Below are 16189 nucleotides of genomic sequence, written 5' to 3'. Positions count from 1 at the left end.
TTACAAGCATTCAGCATGTGCCGAGACAGACGCCGCTGGGGCCGGGACCCCCACTGACAGCGGGCCAGGACTAGGCCAGCTTGGAGTCGCGCTATGACGGGAATACCTTGCCCACCCTCTCCCGTCTGACGCGATCCACGATGCTGCCGGCAGGTCCGCTGCCCTGCACAGCCATGGCCGGGCCTGATTCTCGCCTCCTCTCCCAGGCCAGCAGCAACTCCTCACACGCACAGAGCTCCAAACGCCATGAGTGAGATCTTCCTACAGATCCTGCTGCCGGGCAGCAGCCAGTGGTGCATCCTCCCAAATCTTACAGTCACATGTGGCGCAGACACTGCTGTAAATCCGATTTCCAGCTCCTGCTAGAAAAACAACCCGTCTGACCTGGATGATCAACACCCAACCTTCCCTTCAGTTTGCTTTCCGAACTAGAACCAAACGACAGTTTGCCATGGCCGCAGGGGCCCAAAGAGCGCTCTGCTCACCAGCGCATGCACGACCAAAGCAATCTTCATAGCACAACCCCTGGTGCTGCGGCCAACTTTGACTGCTACAAAGCTCTGAAGTGGGCGATCGCAGCATGGACTGTCTGGAGCTCGTGCTCTGCTGCTGGGGTTCAGTGGAGGGTCACACTCAATAGTGTTAATTATCCGTTCTCCTTGCCGCAGGGTTTACGCACACAGACTGGTATGGCAGCCCTCCATTACCACCAGCTTTGATGTCTCCACTGGCTCAGGAACCCAGCCCAAAGGTTTTATTACTCACTGAGTTTGTTATTCTGTGTGTACCTCCACTGAAGCTCTTAGAAAGTTTTACCGGTCACATATTTATTCTAAACCCAAAAAGCTTTCACCAGCTTAAAGTGAAAGTTAGTAGCTTCTCAATAACCTACTTATTACTGCCAGGACTACAAGGATATCTGCAAAATCACATGGGCTGCTTGGCCCAGCTGCACCTCTGCCTGCCACCCCCCCCCTCCCCCCCACCCAGCCCGTGAGCGCCCCAGCAGTCGGCAGGAGAGGGGCTGAACACCTTCCCCCCCTGGTGGACCCATGGGCAGAGAGGCGTCTGCAAGCACCGCAATGGGAACGGGGCAACAGCACTGTGCCGGAGCCTCCGCAACCACGGGGCGTGTGGGGAGCAGGAGAGGTACCAGACCGCACTGTTCTTGCCGCGATGCTGCGATGCCTCAGGAACAGGTCCCGGTCCCTACTGAAATCAGACTGGCTGGGGCTGGGGTGTGAGAAAGACCCTCAACCCCTATCGCCAAACCTCCTGAAACTTCACTCGCCCATTTTTCAGAAAGGTTGAGAGTATGCCCATGCTGGGTGGTACCATGTTACTCTGTCTGGAGTCAGTCACAGAAAAAGTAGCAGTTAATTAGCTAATAATAGATAAATGACTACGCAGACAGATGCTGCTGACTTGAGCTCTTGGACACTTCCAAGAGCTGAGCTTGCATCAGCCCCCTGAATGCTGGCCAGCCACGGTGACTTCAGGCCCTTCTTTCGAAGAGATGCGCGTTCCTCCTGGTTGCTATGTGACACTCACGCAAATACACAGTAAAACATGCTGCCCTGGTCCCAAAACATACAAAATGGAAAAAGATAATTCTTTTTTTCCATAGGACCTCTTCCAGGTGTAGTCAGCGAAGTGTTACTCACATGCTTCAAAACATCCCCAACGAGAAGCATGGTCAATTTGAAAGTCATTTAAAAATGGCAATACTCTTACAGCTCATAACCTCCTCAGGAACACCTACAGGGATAACATGGCACTAGATATTTGTGGACGGCCACGATGGGTGGCAGGAGCACGACAAAGAACACCAGTGGTGCGAACGCAGAGCAGAAGGCACGTGCTGCTGCAAGGACTTTGTCACCAGGATGCACCCACCTCTGACTGTGGTCTGCCGCTCCGCAGGAGGCTCAACACCCGTCTGCACAGACCAGGATGCTGCTGACCCAGCGCCAGCGCACAGGATGAAAGCAGACCCCAAGCAGATCCCACCAGGCCAACGCATCTGTGGCCAACGGCTCTCACCAACCGGCACAACTGAGGTTCAGTGAATATAACCAGCCATGGAATAATCAGGGCTCAAATCTCGTAATGTTCAGCAGACCCATCAGGACAGTCCATCCCCACACATGCTGTCTCCTCCCCCCCGTAAGTATTCTTTGCATAAAACCATCCCCTCTTCTCTCCTAGCGAACGAGTTATCAGGAGCTGAGCTATCTCTGGCTCAGGGAATCCAAGGGACAGAACCACGGCACATGGTGCACCCTCTCCAGATGGAACCTCTGGCAGGACACGGTGTCTCCTACCCCAGCACACCAGGAACTTCTACCACACAACCTTCAGAGAAGCTTTTCTTATGCTGGTGTGTGCTGCCCCTGGAGGAAGGGTGTTGCTGACCCAGAGCTGTGGCTCCCCCTCCACGCTCTTTGTCCCCTTCCCATTGAGATCCATGGGGTCACCCTTACTGCTATGGGGGAGTTCAGCTCCAAGCGATGAGTGCTCACGAGCATTTGGCGATCATGCTATTCAGTGCTGTTGGCTCCAGCTCTCCCAACCTCTGATGTTCAACTGGAGAGCAAGAGCTGGAGGGAACTGGGAAGAGAGCCCACTGGCCCTCTTACTGAGAAACACAACCACACCAGCTTTTGCACCATTCCCACCATCCACACCATCTCCCAGAGGCAACATGGAGCTCTGCATCCTTTCCAACTCCCACTCTGGAGCAGATGTGAACAGGGAGGAATCCGAAACTCAGCTGCTCCTGCTGGACGCACGTGAGGTTTGCCAGGAGGCAGCAGGAGACACACGGTGTAGGAGGCAGGTGGGGGGCAGTGACACAAGTTTTTCCACAGTGGAGCAACTCTGCTTAGTTTTCTCCTGGCTAGAACATACATCAGGGCTTTGGCAGTGGAAACAAGGAGGGACAGCAGCAGATGTGCAGCCCAAAACAAACTAAACTTGTAGGTCAGCACTGAATGTTTTCAAGTAGGTGTTGCTGCCACCGCACTCCGTCTGGATCACCACATGATTTCAATCACCTGTCCTAACTGGTGATATCAATTAGGGCAGGTAACTGGTAAAGCCAGAATTTACCTGCAGTCTTATTAAGGATGAGAAGTCAGAGCGATTTCAGGGCCATTCCTTTCTTTCTCCTTTGGACTGAAGGTGATGCCTTCCACAAAATCCTCGTGAGCCAGCTCCAGATGATGCTTCACATAACGTAAGAAAGGCTCTGGAAAGGCAGGAGTCCCCCAAAGGGACTGCCCTTGACCGTCAGGAGCCCACAGCGCCTCCAGCGTGCCCACAGCAGACACTGAGGCAACATCCCTGTCAAAATATCGGTTTCCACCCAGTGGCTTGGGGACACCTTGAGGTTTGTGGACTACCCTGCGCTGTCCACATGAGGGAATTAAGAACAGGCCTGACACCAGAGTGCTTTAGTCTGCTGTAGAAGACTCCTAACCTCCACCTACACTGAAGTGCGACAGTGGCCAGAGAGGGAGAGGAAGGTGGGAAGGGGCAGTTGGCGATGCAGACATGGCATTCATCACGGGCTTTTGCTACCAGTCGCAGCCGAGAGGCTCTGTGATGGTCCAGATCCCTCATTCCTCCGGGGCAACCCCACCAGTGCGCAGAGGCACAATGGGGACTCAGCCCCAGAAAGTGCGCACTGCCCCGGCGGGCTCCGAGCCTGCTGCAGGCAGGGGTCCCGAGCCCCCCGCCCCGGCAGCGCCTCTCCCAGGGACCCGCTCCGTGCACCGCAAGCGGCTCCCTCACAGTCCGCCCACCACACACCAGCTGGAGAGCTGGACGAGCTGGCCAGAACTCAAGGGTGTGTACCCACAAAACCCCAATCTGCGAATGGGCTCAGGGGCTCAGGGCTGACAGCCTGGGAGCAGCAGTAGGGTCCCAGTTAAAGCAGCAGCACGGGAAGGGAGCAGAAGCAGCGGAGCGTACAGCCAGGTTTGCAGGAAAAAATGAGGGGTCCCAGAGAGACATTTCCTTCCCAGTCAAGAGAACGGTCTTCCCCCACCCGGTGCCAGCAGTGCCACGGGATGTCACCAGAGCGCAGGGCCAGACCCTTCGGGACCCGGCTGCTGCAGCTGATGGAGGTGCTGCTGCCACCGGCCCTGTGTCCCCCAGTGGCCCTCCTCCCACCCACCAGTGCCTCCCGCAGCCTGGCTCCACTGACACCCAACATGGACAGGGTCCTCCCAGCAACACTAAGACAAGGAGGCTCTTGGCCAATGAGGTGGTGGTTCAGGGCACCAAAGAAACGCTCAGAAATCACAGAACAGCTTGGGTTGGAAGGGGCTTTTAAAGGCCCGTCTAGTCCAACCTCTCCTGCCATGGGCAGGGACATCTTCAACTACACCAGGTTGCTCAGAGCCCCGTCCAACCTGGCCTGGAATGTTCCCAGGGATGGGGCAGCCACCACCTTTGTGGGCAACCTGGGCCAGGGGCTCACCACAATCAGCGAGAAATATTTCTTCCTTATATCTAGTCTAACTCTCCCCTCTTTTACTTTAAAGCCGTTCCCCCTCGTCCCATCGCTCCCCCTCGTCCCATCGCTCCCCCTCCCTGACCCAGAGTCCCTCCCCAGCTCTCCTGGAGCCCCTTTAGGCACTGGAAGGGGCTCTGAGGTCTCCCCGGAGCCTTCTCTTCTCCAGGCTGACCCCCCCACCTCTCCCAGCCTGTCCTCCCAGCAGAGGGGCTCCAGCCCTCCCAGCATCTCCGGGGCCTCCTCTGGCCCCGCTCCGACAGCTCCGTGTCCTTCTGCTGTGGGGACCCCCCGAGCTGGAGGCAGCACTGCGGGGGGGTCTCCCCAGACCAGAGCAGAGCGCAGCAGAGGGGCACAATCCCCCCTCGCCCTGCTGGCCACGCTGTGGGGGATGCAGCCCGGGGGGCGGGGGGCTCTCTGGGCCGCCAGCGCACATTGCCGGCTCATGGGGAGCTTCTCATCCACCAACACCCCCAAGTCCTTCTCCTCAGGGCTGCTCTCCACCCCTCCATCCCCAGCCACGAGCAGAGGCCCTGCTGCAGGCTGCTGTGCTCTCATGGCCAAGAGCCCCACAAAAAGAGAAAGTCCGGGGCATTCAGGACCTCGCTGCACCCCCTGCAGGCCTGGTACCCCCGGCCAGCAGGCATGGGGAGCACATGGGCACCCCTTCTCTAATTGGCGACAGCCAGGCTAACGAGAGGCATCTCTCAAACTGAAGGTACCCCGCTAGGGCCGGCTCCTGCCAGCAGGCTGGCTCAGCTCACTGCAAGCAGCATCTACCTTACATCCCGGAGAAAACCAGATGCTGCAAACCACAGACCGACCCAAACCCCACCCACAGACAGATCCCGACTTGTGCCACGTGCAGGATAAGCGCAGTTGTGACAGTGGCACAGCTCTTCTCCCACACAGGATCAGAGCACATGCTGCGTTTGGTGATGGTAGCTCAGCATTGATTCTGTCCCTCTCCCCACTCCTCCATATATCAGTCTGACATGATGGGAAGGTCTGAGCCAACTTCAGGTCCCTCCTCACTTCTTGAATGTGTAGGTTGGGAAACAGGATTTTTATTAGGTTCAGCTATTTCACCGTGATGTGAAAGGTGCAACCTGTGGTTTCCTTTCTGCACTGACACTGAACTTATGTGAAGCTTTTTTTTTGCAATTTGAACTCACTTTGCCTCATCCTAGCAAAAACACAGGCATTGTGACCCCCTGTCTGTGCGACACGGGGCAGCCTGCAGGCAGCTCCCCGCGGATGACTGCCGAAGCAGCAGCTGCCCACGCTGCCGGACCATGGCTGGGACAGGGCCTTGGCAGGTACCCAAGCACAGAGCGAGGACCTCAGGTCACTGCTGTGACACAGGGGACATCCCTGTGTGCCCACGACAGGCACAGGGATGCCTCAGCGCTCTCCCCGGAGCGCTACCCGAGTCCTGTGACAGTCACAGGCACCAGCAAAGCAGGACGCTCTTGGCGATCGTGGCTGCTGCAAACAAAGAGAGCGCAGCACGCCCAGCAGCTGTCATCTCGTGATCTTCAATCCAATGTCAGTGTTCTTCAGGCCTGACCCACGGCAGCGTGGCTGGGCACACAGGTTTCACGGCATAAGCTGACAATCCCGTTCCTGAGGACACATCCCGCAGGCTCCACAGCGCCTACAGCCGCAGCGGCACCCGGGACAGGGCAGCGAGGTATCGGGATGTCACACCGCCTGTTGCAATGGGGACAATGGCGCGCAGCACCGACACGCCGGGGATGCCCACTCCCGCTGTGGGCTGCTGTGTCTGTCCATCCCTCCCGCCATGCCTGACCAGAGGAGACTGCTCGCCCCGAAACATCATCCAAAACACCAATGCCAAGCCTGGAGGGAGATGGCTTCCACTTCACACCTAGCTCCCTATGGGGTGAGCTTTGGCTACACAAGAGCATCCGGATTTCCACTGAAATGACTCAATTCCCTCAGAGCGCGGCCGGGCCAGCCCGAGTCTGTGAAACACAGGTACCCGTCTTGTCCCCTTTAACGTGCAGAGCAAGGACTAGAAAGGTCTGAGCTCTCTGCTCGGCATCACTTCTTTTCCCCCCCTCAGTGGAACGGAAACACCCGTTACCGGATCCAAATCCGTGTGTTGTAAAATGGAGCTCGTCTGTTCCCCGCAGAGCGATGGGAAAGATGCTGCTGGATCCGACCCGCAGCCAAGAGCCAGCCCAGCTGAACAAGCCAAGGTCCAGCTATATTTTCCATCTTCTCAGCCCTGTCTCCAGGAAGGCTGCCGGCATGTTTAGTTTTTGTTTCTTCCTCCCATTTCCTCCAGCCATCCCTAGCAACTGCTCCCCAGCAGAAAAATCAGCCTTCTCCAACTTCCACCTCTTCGCAGAGGTGACGATGGAAGGGGTCTGTGTAGGGAAAGCTTTCACCCAAAGTAAAGCAACAGAGCAAACACGGATTTAGCTGGTCCCGCTGTGGTTTTCCTTGGGATTAGGGCCGACCATCAGTGACCAGCTTAGCACTCGCCCAGACCGGCTCTGGAGAGCAGGCCACACGTATGAAACGACTTTTCTGGGTCTCGTCACAAAACCTCCTTGTTTCAAGGCCACTTACAATGGCATCCACATTCTACAGTCTTTCTCTAGGTCTGTTTGCTTGCACTTTGCAGAGCTGAATCTCTTTTTGTCATTCCCAGCTCACATCTCTCAGTCCTCAAGACCACGTCGGGATCGTTCCTCCCTAGCCGGGATTCACACCACCACTGTCACCCGCACACGCGCTGCACCTCTCCTTCCAGGTCACGCGTGATACTGCAGAAGAGTCACTTCTAACACAGACGCATAGAGCTTCCCACTAAACAATTCATACACCTCCCCACCAGCCCCATACAACTTTCCCGCGGGGCTGTATCTGCCCGGACGATCCGCGGGCTCGCGCTGCGGTGCGGGCAGCGCGGCCGACAGGGCACGCACAGCCTCAGGCTGCTGCTGAGCCCCCTCCCTTCGCACACCCCAGCTCAGCTCCCTCTGAGCCGCCCCAATCCACATGTCTGTGTCCGGAGCAGAGGGCGCCGGCCGCCGCCAGCCCAGCGGCTGCAGGACTTCACCTGCCCGGCCGGGACTGCAAGCAAAACCCTTCTGCAGCGGCGAAGCAGCGCGAGAGCCCCCCGGCCCTGCTCGCCCGGCGACGGAGGAGGCGGCCGCTGGGAGTGGGCACACGAAGAGCAGAGCAGCGTAGGGCTGAGGGACACAGAAAAGCTGCTGAGCTACAACCCTGGGACTCGGCTGAATCCTCCTGGCAGCTGCCTCTCTGCCGGCAAGACACCGTCCACTTGGAAGCGAAAGCCCCCAAAAGCCTAGTCCGCCTCACCGGTGCACACCTGGCACCCACCAGAGCCAAACACTCCTCCCGCCTGGTGGACAGGCAGAGCTGGGGCGGTTCTGGCCTGTTGGAGGTACTGACATCTTAGACAAAAAGAAAAGGAAAAGATTATTTTGGACAGAGTCAACTATTCTGCTGCGGCCAAACCACAATGTTTCATTTCAGTTTAAACCTACTGAAGTTTGCGTTTGACACTTTCAACTGTGTTCATAAAAAAATGCTTAGAGGAGTTTCCAACACAACAAAGCCTCTTCCAAGTGAGAAAGCAGCGAGTCTTGCCTTGCAAATCTCAGAATCTTTCATTGTTTTCCTTTCTTTCCTAAAATGGGCATCTCAAAAGTCACACAAATTTGTGTGAACAAGAAATGTCCACGTGGCTCATGCAGTTTGTTTGGCTCCCAAAGTACCTTTGCCAATTGAGTGCTACCTGCCAGGATGCTGCCGGCGACACCTCCGCGACACCTCTGTCAGGACCGCGGACGCCCGGCAGCCCTCGCCCCAAAGCCAGCAGCTCAGCAGGGACAGAGGCTCCTCGTACCCTGATGGGCTTCATGGCCAGAACCACTTCAGAGGAGAGAAGCTGCTGCGTCACCGATGCCACCTCCTGCTGCAGGTGTTTTTCTCACCGTATCCCCCACCAGAGTACGCAGCGAGCCCACCGCCCACTGCTGGTCTGTGGCCCAGGGAGGAGCGACCTCGGCTACTCGGGAAGCTGCCCATGGAAACAGACTTTCCCTAATGCAGCATCGGGTGCAGATCTTGCCGTGTTTTCTGATAACCTCAGAAAAAATGTACAGTATTAAAAGAAGCATCACCTCTCCTATCCGCCGCAATGGGCTATTGCTAGAGCATCTTGTATACAGTGTACTTGGTGGCACACTTGGTGATGCTCCATTGCTCCCATGAAACATGTCATAGCCGGGACCTATTATTAGCTGTTGGATGTGGAGAAAAATATCACCGGCTTTTTATTTTAAATGAAGAATCTTTCAGGGTATCATTTTGCAAAGGTAAAGAGCATTATAAACCCTATCATGGACATAGCAAAGAGCTCCTTGCCCTGCACATGAGCCCCTTCTAAACCACCAGGTCAGAATGCCGCCGGGGTCACAACACAAAAAAAAGGCACCAGCAGAAATACTCCTCTTGCGGGTCCGGCCAGCCCACCCAGCGCTCTGCCGTTTCAGAGGAGAGAGATCTGCTTCCAGAAGGCTGACAAGGCTGGGTCAATGCGGGACTGAGTGATCAGCCAACCCATATTTGTCACACCTGGCTGCAAAACCCAGCTTCTTTTCTGCATAGAAGTTCCATAAAGACCTACATTCTCCAGGGAAAAGTACGAGGTTTTCAAGAACACATCACCCAGAATAACAATTGCAGCATCTTTCCAAAGCCCCGGCAGCGCGAGCTTGGCGTGCTGTCACGGTGCCTTACGGATGGGGTGGGCAGACACCCCCAAGCACCCCCAGGCACCCCGGTGCCAGCTCCCTGCCCTGACTGCACCGGGACCGTCCGGCTGGCAAAGCCTTGAACACCCAGCGCTGAGAATGAGGACAGAAGGAAGCCAAGGGCTGCTGCCTCAAAGTAGTGCGATCAGTCAAACTATTTACGTGTTAGGGTGAGGGTTTTGGCAAAACAAAAGCTCTTTGCAGCGAGCAGGAACCCTTCAACTGAACCCCTACTTTCTTTAAAAAACTACCCCTACCGCATAGCTCCCATGAAATCCAGTATCTGTGTCGTCTTACACGGGGGGTGGTTTATCAAACTTTGCAGTTTTGCTTAACTGCTGGCAATAAACTGTACGCCAACACGAACAGCCAAAGAACTGAGCTCTTATTGTTGTGCTTCAGGCATCAGATTTCTTAAAACACACAGAAATGTCCAGGGTTTTTTTCAATAAAGACCAGAGCATTTAGCATCAAACTCCATGAATTATAATACAGGTTTCACTGTTGTGTTTGCATTGTGGGAACTAGCTCAGTGCCCTGGCTCTGTTCCTGTTGTTTGTAGAAATACCAGAAAAAAACGTAACTCCAAATCCTTCTCTTAAAAAAAGTAAAACCAAAACAAAAACGTGAGCGCTCTGCTGAATGGGGTGATACTGAGGTTACGAATTAATGCTATCAAGTGCTTTATGATCCCTTCCATAAGCGCAAGATTTTAAACTGTGCTAAAAGGCAGTGCACAACTGCAACTTTTAGATCACACTAAGGCGAGGAAAACGCTGTTGGCTCGGTGTTCCTGCTATAAATTACTGGCAACGGAAACAAAAAAGCTGAATGCTGAAGTTGTAGCACATTTTACAAGTGTCAGAAAAAGAGAAAACTAAGAGAGAATTGAGTTAGTTCAAGCTCCCTTCTCCATTTGAGGCATCCCTGTGTGTCTTCCCAGGATTTACCACAAACTGAATCCGAGTGGTGTCACCCGGCTGGACACGAGGAGGCACGTGTGACACTGGCCACCTCCAGGGGAAAGCCACAGACGGGCTCCAGCGCGTCTTCGGGAGGGGACAGACCCCTCGCCTGCCTTCGCTGCCCTGTAGCTTCCCTCACACTCCTGGCTCCTGCAAAGGGTGGGAGCCGCCTCCTCCTCCTCCTCCTCCTCCTCCTCCTCCTCCTCCTCCTCCTCCTCCGCGGGCGCCAGGCTGATGGAGCTGCCCCAGCCTGCGGTGAAGCTGCAATCCCGTGTTTGTGGGACCACAGCCAGTTGCCTTGGAAATGACGACTTCACTGCAGAACCACGCGGCAGGACGGGAGGACACGTCTGGGGCGAGCTGAAGAAGCCGAGTGCTGCTGCCTGTGTCACTGAACAGGAGGATGGAAAAGCAGGGTCTCTGCAGGGCTGGGCAGCAAGGAGGTACATGGAGGAGGCTACCACGGGCGTCTGGTTGACCTTCTTCGCAGGCAGGGAGCGCAGAGAGGTCCCTTTGCCAGGTAAAGCTCCTTCCCCGCTCCTCAACACAAGCAGTGCAGCTCCCCAGTATCTGCGCATACGTTACCAGCCCTCGGTGAACATCCCTACCACAGGAATTCAGAGGGTTTTTCTGTGACCTAGAGAAACTCTCTTTGACTTCGTTACAGTAAAATGAGCGCTGTAACCCACCCTGGTTAGACAAAAGGCACAGCAGCTCTCGAGGAAAACTACAGGAAACTTCACAAGGGTCGAGCCCACACAGGCTATTACTGACGGAAACCCACACCGAGTTAAATCGCTCTTGTTAAATTCGCTCTCTGCGAATAGTGCAGCCCAGAGCAGAACCTGCCCCCCAATACTGTTCCTCCAAGTCTTAAGTGTTCTGCAACAACCACCACCCTTGCTGCAGCAGATCCTCGTACCGGGGAAAGGGGGCTCCTGCTCTTGGCAAAGAGCCCCCGATCAAGAGATGTGCCTTTCGGGTGAGTCCTGCATGGGGACGCGCCGAGCCCATCTGCCCGCTCCGCAGCCAGAGCCTCCTCCACTGCCGCCCCAACCACCAGCCACTCTCCCCGTCCCTGCATCAACCGACAAAGCTCAATTCCCCCCCGTGAAGCACGGACACGGCACCTAACTGCTGTGAGCCTGATCCCTCGCTGTACTGCCACCACGGCCTCACTGTGCCCAAACCCGCAGCTCAGTTTTTGTCCTTCCAATAGACTTTGTGATAGAGCACAGTGAGGTTGAAACATCTTCCTGGGCCCGTATGACACCGACGGGCTGTATGGCATCACGTTATCACCAGGCAGTGACACGCTGCGGTTGGCCTCCTGCAGAAATGCCGGTGCTCTAGTTGTAATTAATGCTGCTACAAACAAACAAAAAAAAGCAACAAAAACAACAAAAAAGAAAAGGTGTGTTGGTCTGTTGTACTTCCAAGAAACTGCTCACTGCAAAAATTAGGGGATGCAGCTCCGTCTGCTGCCCTGTCTGTGCACAGGCAAGTCTCTTGCTCTCAGCCTTCCCAATAAGTTTCTTGGTCAGGGGTAGCTGACTTAACCTCTCTCTCTGTTTCTTAATCTGTGAAATTATTCAAAGAAGTTCGATCTGCCTTGACAAAAGAGCCTTTGTGTGCTCTGAATCTGCAGAGTTCACCACAAGCGAACTCTCTGTGGCTGTGCAGGCTCAGCACGCACGACGGGCATTTCCCACCGGGACCGTCATACTCTGGGACGCTCCTAAACTATGAAGTTGTAGCACCAAGTCCTGTGATTCCTTCTAGCCGCGTAGGCACAAGAACACTGATCTAGAAAGCCTCCCACTGCCTTAGACAAGACGTGCAGATAAAAAGGGTTTGGTTGCTGATGCTTATCAGCGGGAAGGCCTCAGAGGAAGAAATCTGGGAGTAGAAATCATCAGGAAGAGAGCAGCTGTTGAAGGAAAACCTCAGCTACGAAACTCAAGAGATAACGGTCTAAGTAAGACCTTAAAAGGGAATGAGACTGGGATTTTTGGTACAGCTAATAAAGAAAAGCTCACAGCGGAGCCTGCAGACAGCCCGTCCTGAGTTCCTGTTTCTTTTCCAACAAGCAGCAGCATAAAATTGTTAATGCAGTGGTCAGCGCTGCAGCTGCTATTCAAACCATGTGGACAAGGTTGGTACTGAGAGGAATAATGTTAATTTTGTTCCCGACTCTGTAAAACGGGCTGTAAAGGAGGAAAACTCAAGAACAGGAACTGAATAGTGTGACAATGAGAAACCAAAAAGCAGAGGCTGAAGAAATTAAAGTGAAATGAAGAAACCTCAAAGCAGGCCAGTGCCTAGCTAGAAGTTCCTACAGAAGATCGCAAGCGTTAAGGACAGCCTGATGCTTTTCCCCAAAACTAAGCCAGGCCAAGTCACCACGCTTCACTGCTTCCGCTCCCATCAGGCTCCGACCTCTCAGGCTGGTGAGGTCGGTCCTCAGGATCACAACCGTTTGCAGCTGATCAGGGTTCACGCTCCGGACACGGGCTGAGGTTTCTGCAGAACCCCGAGACAACCACACCGCTGCTTCAGCTTAAGCTGCAGGCTTCAGTGATTTTTGGTTCCATTTCTAAAAACGGGTTTTTATTAATTTGCCCTGTTCACCCTTGAAAACCAGTGCCCTTAAGACAACCATTTACTAAAAAGTTCAGACCCCAATAAACTCATTGACCAGGCCAGCTAGCAGCCCTAGTTGCCTCACGTGTGAACAAGCTCACCGAAATCCCAACTGAGGAATTTACTCAACACTATGAAATTCATCCTCTTTCAGCCAAGCTCAGGCTGGTGTCAATGGGACCAGAACCGAAAGCAGGAAGCAATCTCAGTCTCTGGCAGAAGGATCTACGCTGCGGAGCCGGATGAGTCTGTTCATTACCTGGAGTTTGGCATAAGTTGAGAAACTTTGTGCCTGATGATACCTTCAGTGATGCCACCCCCAGGGATGTGCCGTCCCTCGCTCCCGGTGCCGTACCTCTGATTGGCGTCAATATGAGACACGGACCAGCCTGGTCTGGAGTAACAACTCCAAAATCCCCCCCTTTTTTTTCGTGGGGCGAGGAGGGGGCAGGAATTCTTCCATACAAGTAAAAAAAGAGCAACTGCAGCAAGCCGAGCCGCCGCGCACCCGCTCAGCTCCACCCCCGGTACGGCGGCGGCGGAGACCCCCGGATCCCGCCGGCAGAACGGCCGACACCCCGCGGGTGACAGCGGAGCCCCCGAGCCCGAGAGCGACCGGGGAGGGGGGGACACCGCCGGCGGCTCCTCCAGCCGCGGCCACGGCGGCGCCGAACCCCCCCCGCGCCCCGCCGGGTCCGCCGCGCAGCGCCGCCCCGACCCCCGCCCGGCCCCGGGACCGGCCCCGCCGCCCCCACCCGGCCCGGCCCGGCCCGGCCCGGCCCGTACCCTGTCGTCCGCGGGGGCCACGTCCTGGAGCCGCTCCTCGTCGGGGGCGGCGCGGAGCTCGCCGGCGTCGGGGCCGGGGCCGGGGGCCGGGGCGGGCTCGGGGCCGGGGCCGGGGGGCGGCGGGGCGCGGCGCTGCCCGACGCGCAGCGCGCCGAAGTCGAGGGTCTTGCTCTCGAAGGCGCCCTCGACGCTGCAGAAGAGGCCGCCGCGCTTCTGCCGGGGCACCGCCGCCGCCGTGCCGGGCCGCGCCAGGTACACCGGCAGCTCCTCGCCGCCGCCGCGCCGCCCGCCCGCCGCCATACCCGCCGCGCCGCCGGCACCGGACGGGACGGGGCCGCGGGCGCGGGCGGCGCCGCGCGGGGCGGGGCGGGGCGGGGCGGGGCGGGGCCGCTCACCGGCCTCCCCGCGGGGCCGCGCTGACGGGCGGGGGCGGGCGCGGGACAGGCGCGGGTACGGCGGGACGGCAGCGGCCGCCTCCTCGCCCCACCCGGCCCCGGGGCCGCCGCTCCGCGTCCCCCGGGACAGAGTGTCGGTGGCCGCCCTGGTGTCTCCGCCGGCTGCCGGGGGGCCGCAGCGGTGAGGTGGCACCGGGCTGTCGGGGACGGAGAGCGGGGAGGCGCGGGGGGCGCCTCGCCGTGGCTCTGCCCGGCCGGGACCGGCGCCGCAGGGGGCGACGAGCGGGTCCGGCCGGGCCGCCGCCCCGGGACCGGCGCTGGGACCGGCGGGGCTGCAGTGGGCCGGGCCGGGCCGGGGCGAGCGGCACTGCCCGAACCGCACAGGCACAGTCCGGAGCGGCTGCAGCGGCGCCCCCGAGTCGGGCGGGGGTACGGCGGTGCGCCGGGAACTCCGCCGCAGCCCGGTGCAACGGCCCGGGGGTACGAGCCGCGGCTGAGGCTGAAGTACGGCAACGGCCGCCTGACGGAGGGGCGCAGCCTGTGGAGTCTGTCACACAGCGCCGAAACCAGAGTTTTGCCTTAAAATTCTTTTTCCCAGTGTTTATTTCTCTATGGAGAACACGTGTACGTAGTACCTGGGCTCAGCGCCCTCTCAAGTAATTTCTCACACCACATATTTGTGTTATGAGATGTCAGTTATCCTTCTCCCAACCCTTTTTGTGAAAAGCAGTGCCATCGTCTCTGCCAGTCCTCTGAGGGCTGGTGGGTCTCACTTACCGAAAAATTCAGACGGAGCCTGACCCATGATGGAGAGCGATGCCCCTGCGGGCAGGCCTGGGGGACTCTGCGGGCACCGGCTGACGGGCGCTTCTTGGAGTTACGAGGGAGGAAACGGTCTGGGATGGTTTCCTTCCTTCTGCGCTCTGGGGACCAGTCTGCTTTTGTGACGGGGCTTGTACCGGTGTCATTAGCTAAGTGGAACAATCCACGGGACCTTGAATTTTTGACTAATTATTCAGGTCTGAAAGGTCAGGAGAAGAGATGATGCACTAAATATAAACAGAGTGTGTCAGCAAACGGGTGAGTTACTTTAACAGCATTGTGTTACGCAGCAGAGTAAAACACTGCTCAGCACCTACACTTACTTTTTCTAAAGCGACAGCAGAGAGGGTTAAATTTGGTTGTTCTCCGATCTCACATGAACGTTAATATACAGCTGCCCTGGCTCTGTGGCTTTACGGAATTGACCACCACGGGCTTTGTGCCGGCACCAGAGCCCCACTGCACACCCCACCAGGGCCGCGCGCCCGCAGGAGAGCCCCGTGCTGCCGCCTGTGTGGTGCTCGCTGTCACTTCGGGTGCGGCAGCAGCGCCTGGCTGCTCAGGAAGGAGGTATCCCTTCAAATAGCTAGAGTGAGTTTGTTTTTTAGTTTCTTCTACTACTGCTCTCCTGGCAAATGCTCTCCTGTAACCAGATGCTTCGCTGTGAGGCCGCCAGTCCTGTCCGCAGAGGCACGCAAAGTGGCTGCCCACCAGGCCTTTACCTTCCTAAGGGACCACCTTAGCATGAATGAATTTATTGTCCTCCCGCTGCAAGTTGGATTCACCGAGCAGAAGGTGAAAACCATCTCAGCCAGCTCCTGCCCCTAGCAAGGGGGAAACGCACACATCTGCTGATTTCAGAGCCAGTGGCCAGAACACTTTCGACAGTGAGCAGAGCCCCCACCTTCTAGTTGCCAAGTAATAGCACTTGAGGCAGAGAGCCTTTCTGGGGAGGAAAAGCATGCTCCTGCGCCGCAGACTGCCCCGTGGCTTTGTGCACTGACCCCGCTGAGGTTAGAGTGAACCCCTTGTTTGGGTTGGGACCTCTCCATATGGTTGTGCAGCTTTATGGGGAATTAAAATTCCTTGGAACGGGGCCTGGCCTTTGTCTGGTTCTGCAAATGTGCAAAAGTTTCAGTATTATACTTTAATAGCAATATTTATTCAAATCCTGATTCTAATGTTTATCTTTCCTGGTGCCTTGCTGCATTGTGCTGAAGTTATCGGCACCAGTAAAGGAGT

General features: G+C 56.7%; 1 protein-coding gene across 1 annotated transcript in view; it reads right to left on the bottom strand.

Moving 5' to 3' along the window:
• The window catches only part of DPYSL3 (dihydropyrimidinase like 3), a gene marked incomplete at its 5' end in the record, with an annotated part of 40160 nt that extends 26130 nt beyond the window's left edge, over nucleotides 1-14030 (bottom strand). The window contains one exon of the mRNA XM_082490107.1: nucleotides 13731-14030. Coding sequence (XP_082346233.1) covers nucleotides 13731-14030 — 300 coding nt within the window. The remainder of the gene's footprint in view (nucleotides 1-13730) is intronic.
• Between the last annotated feature and the right edge of the window lie 2159 nt (nucleotides 14031-16189).

The sequence above is a fragment of the Vanellus vanellus genome (assembly GCF_965231255.1).
Source record: "Vanellus vanellus genome assembly, chromosome: 13".
Taxonomy (NCBI): domain Eukaryota; kingdom Metazoa; phylum Chordata; class Aves; order Charadriiformes; family Charadriidae; genus Vanellus; species Vanellus vanellus.
This window is presented reverse-complemented; position numbering and strand designations above follow the sequence as displayed.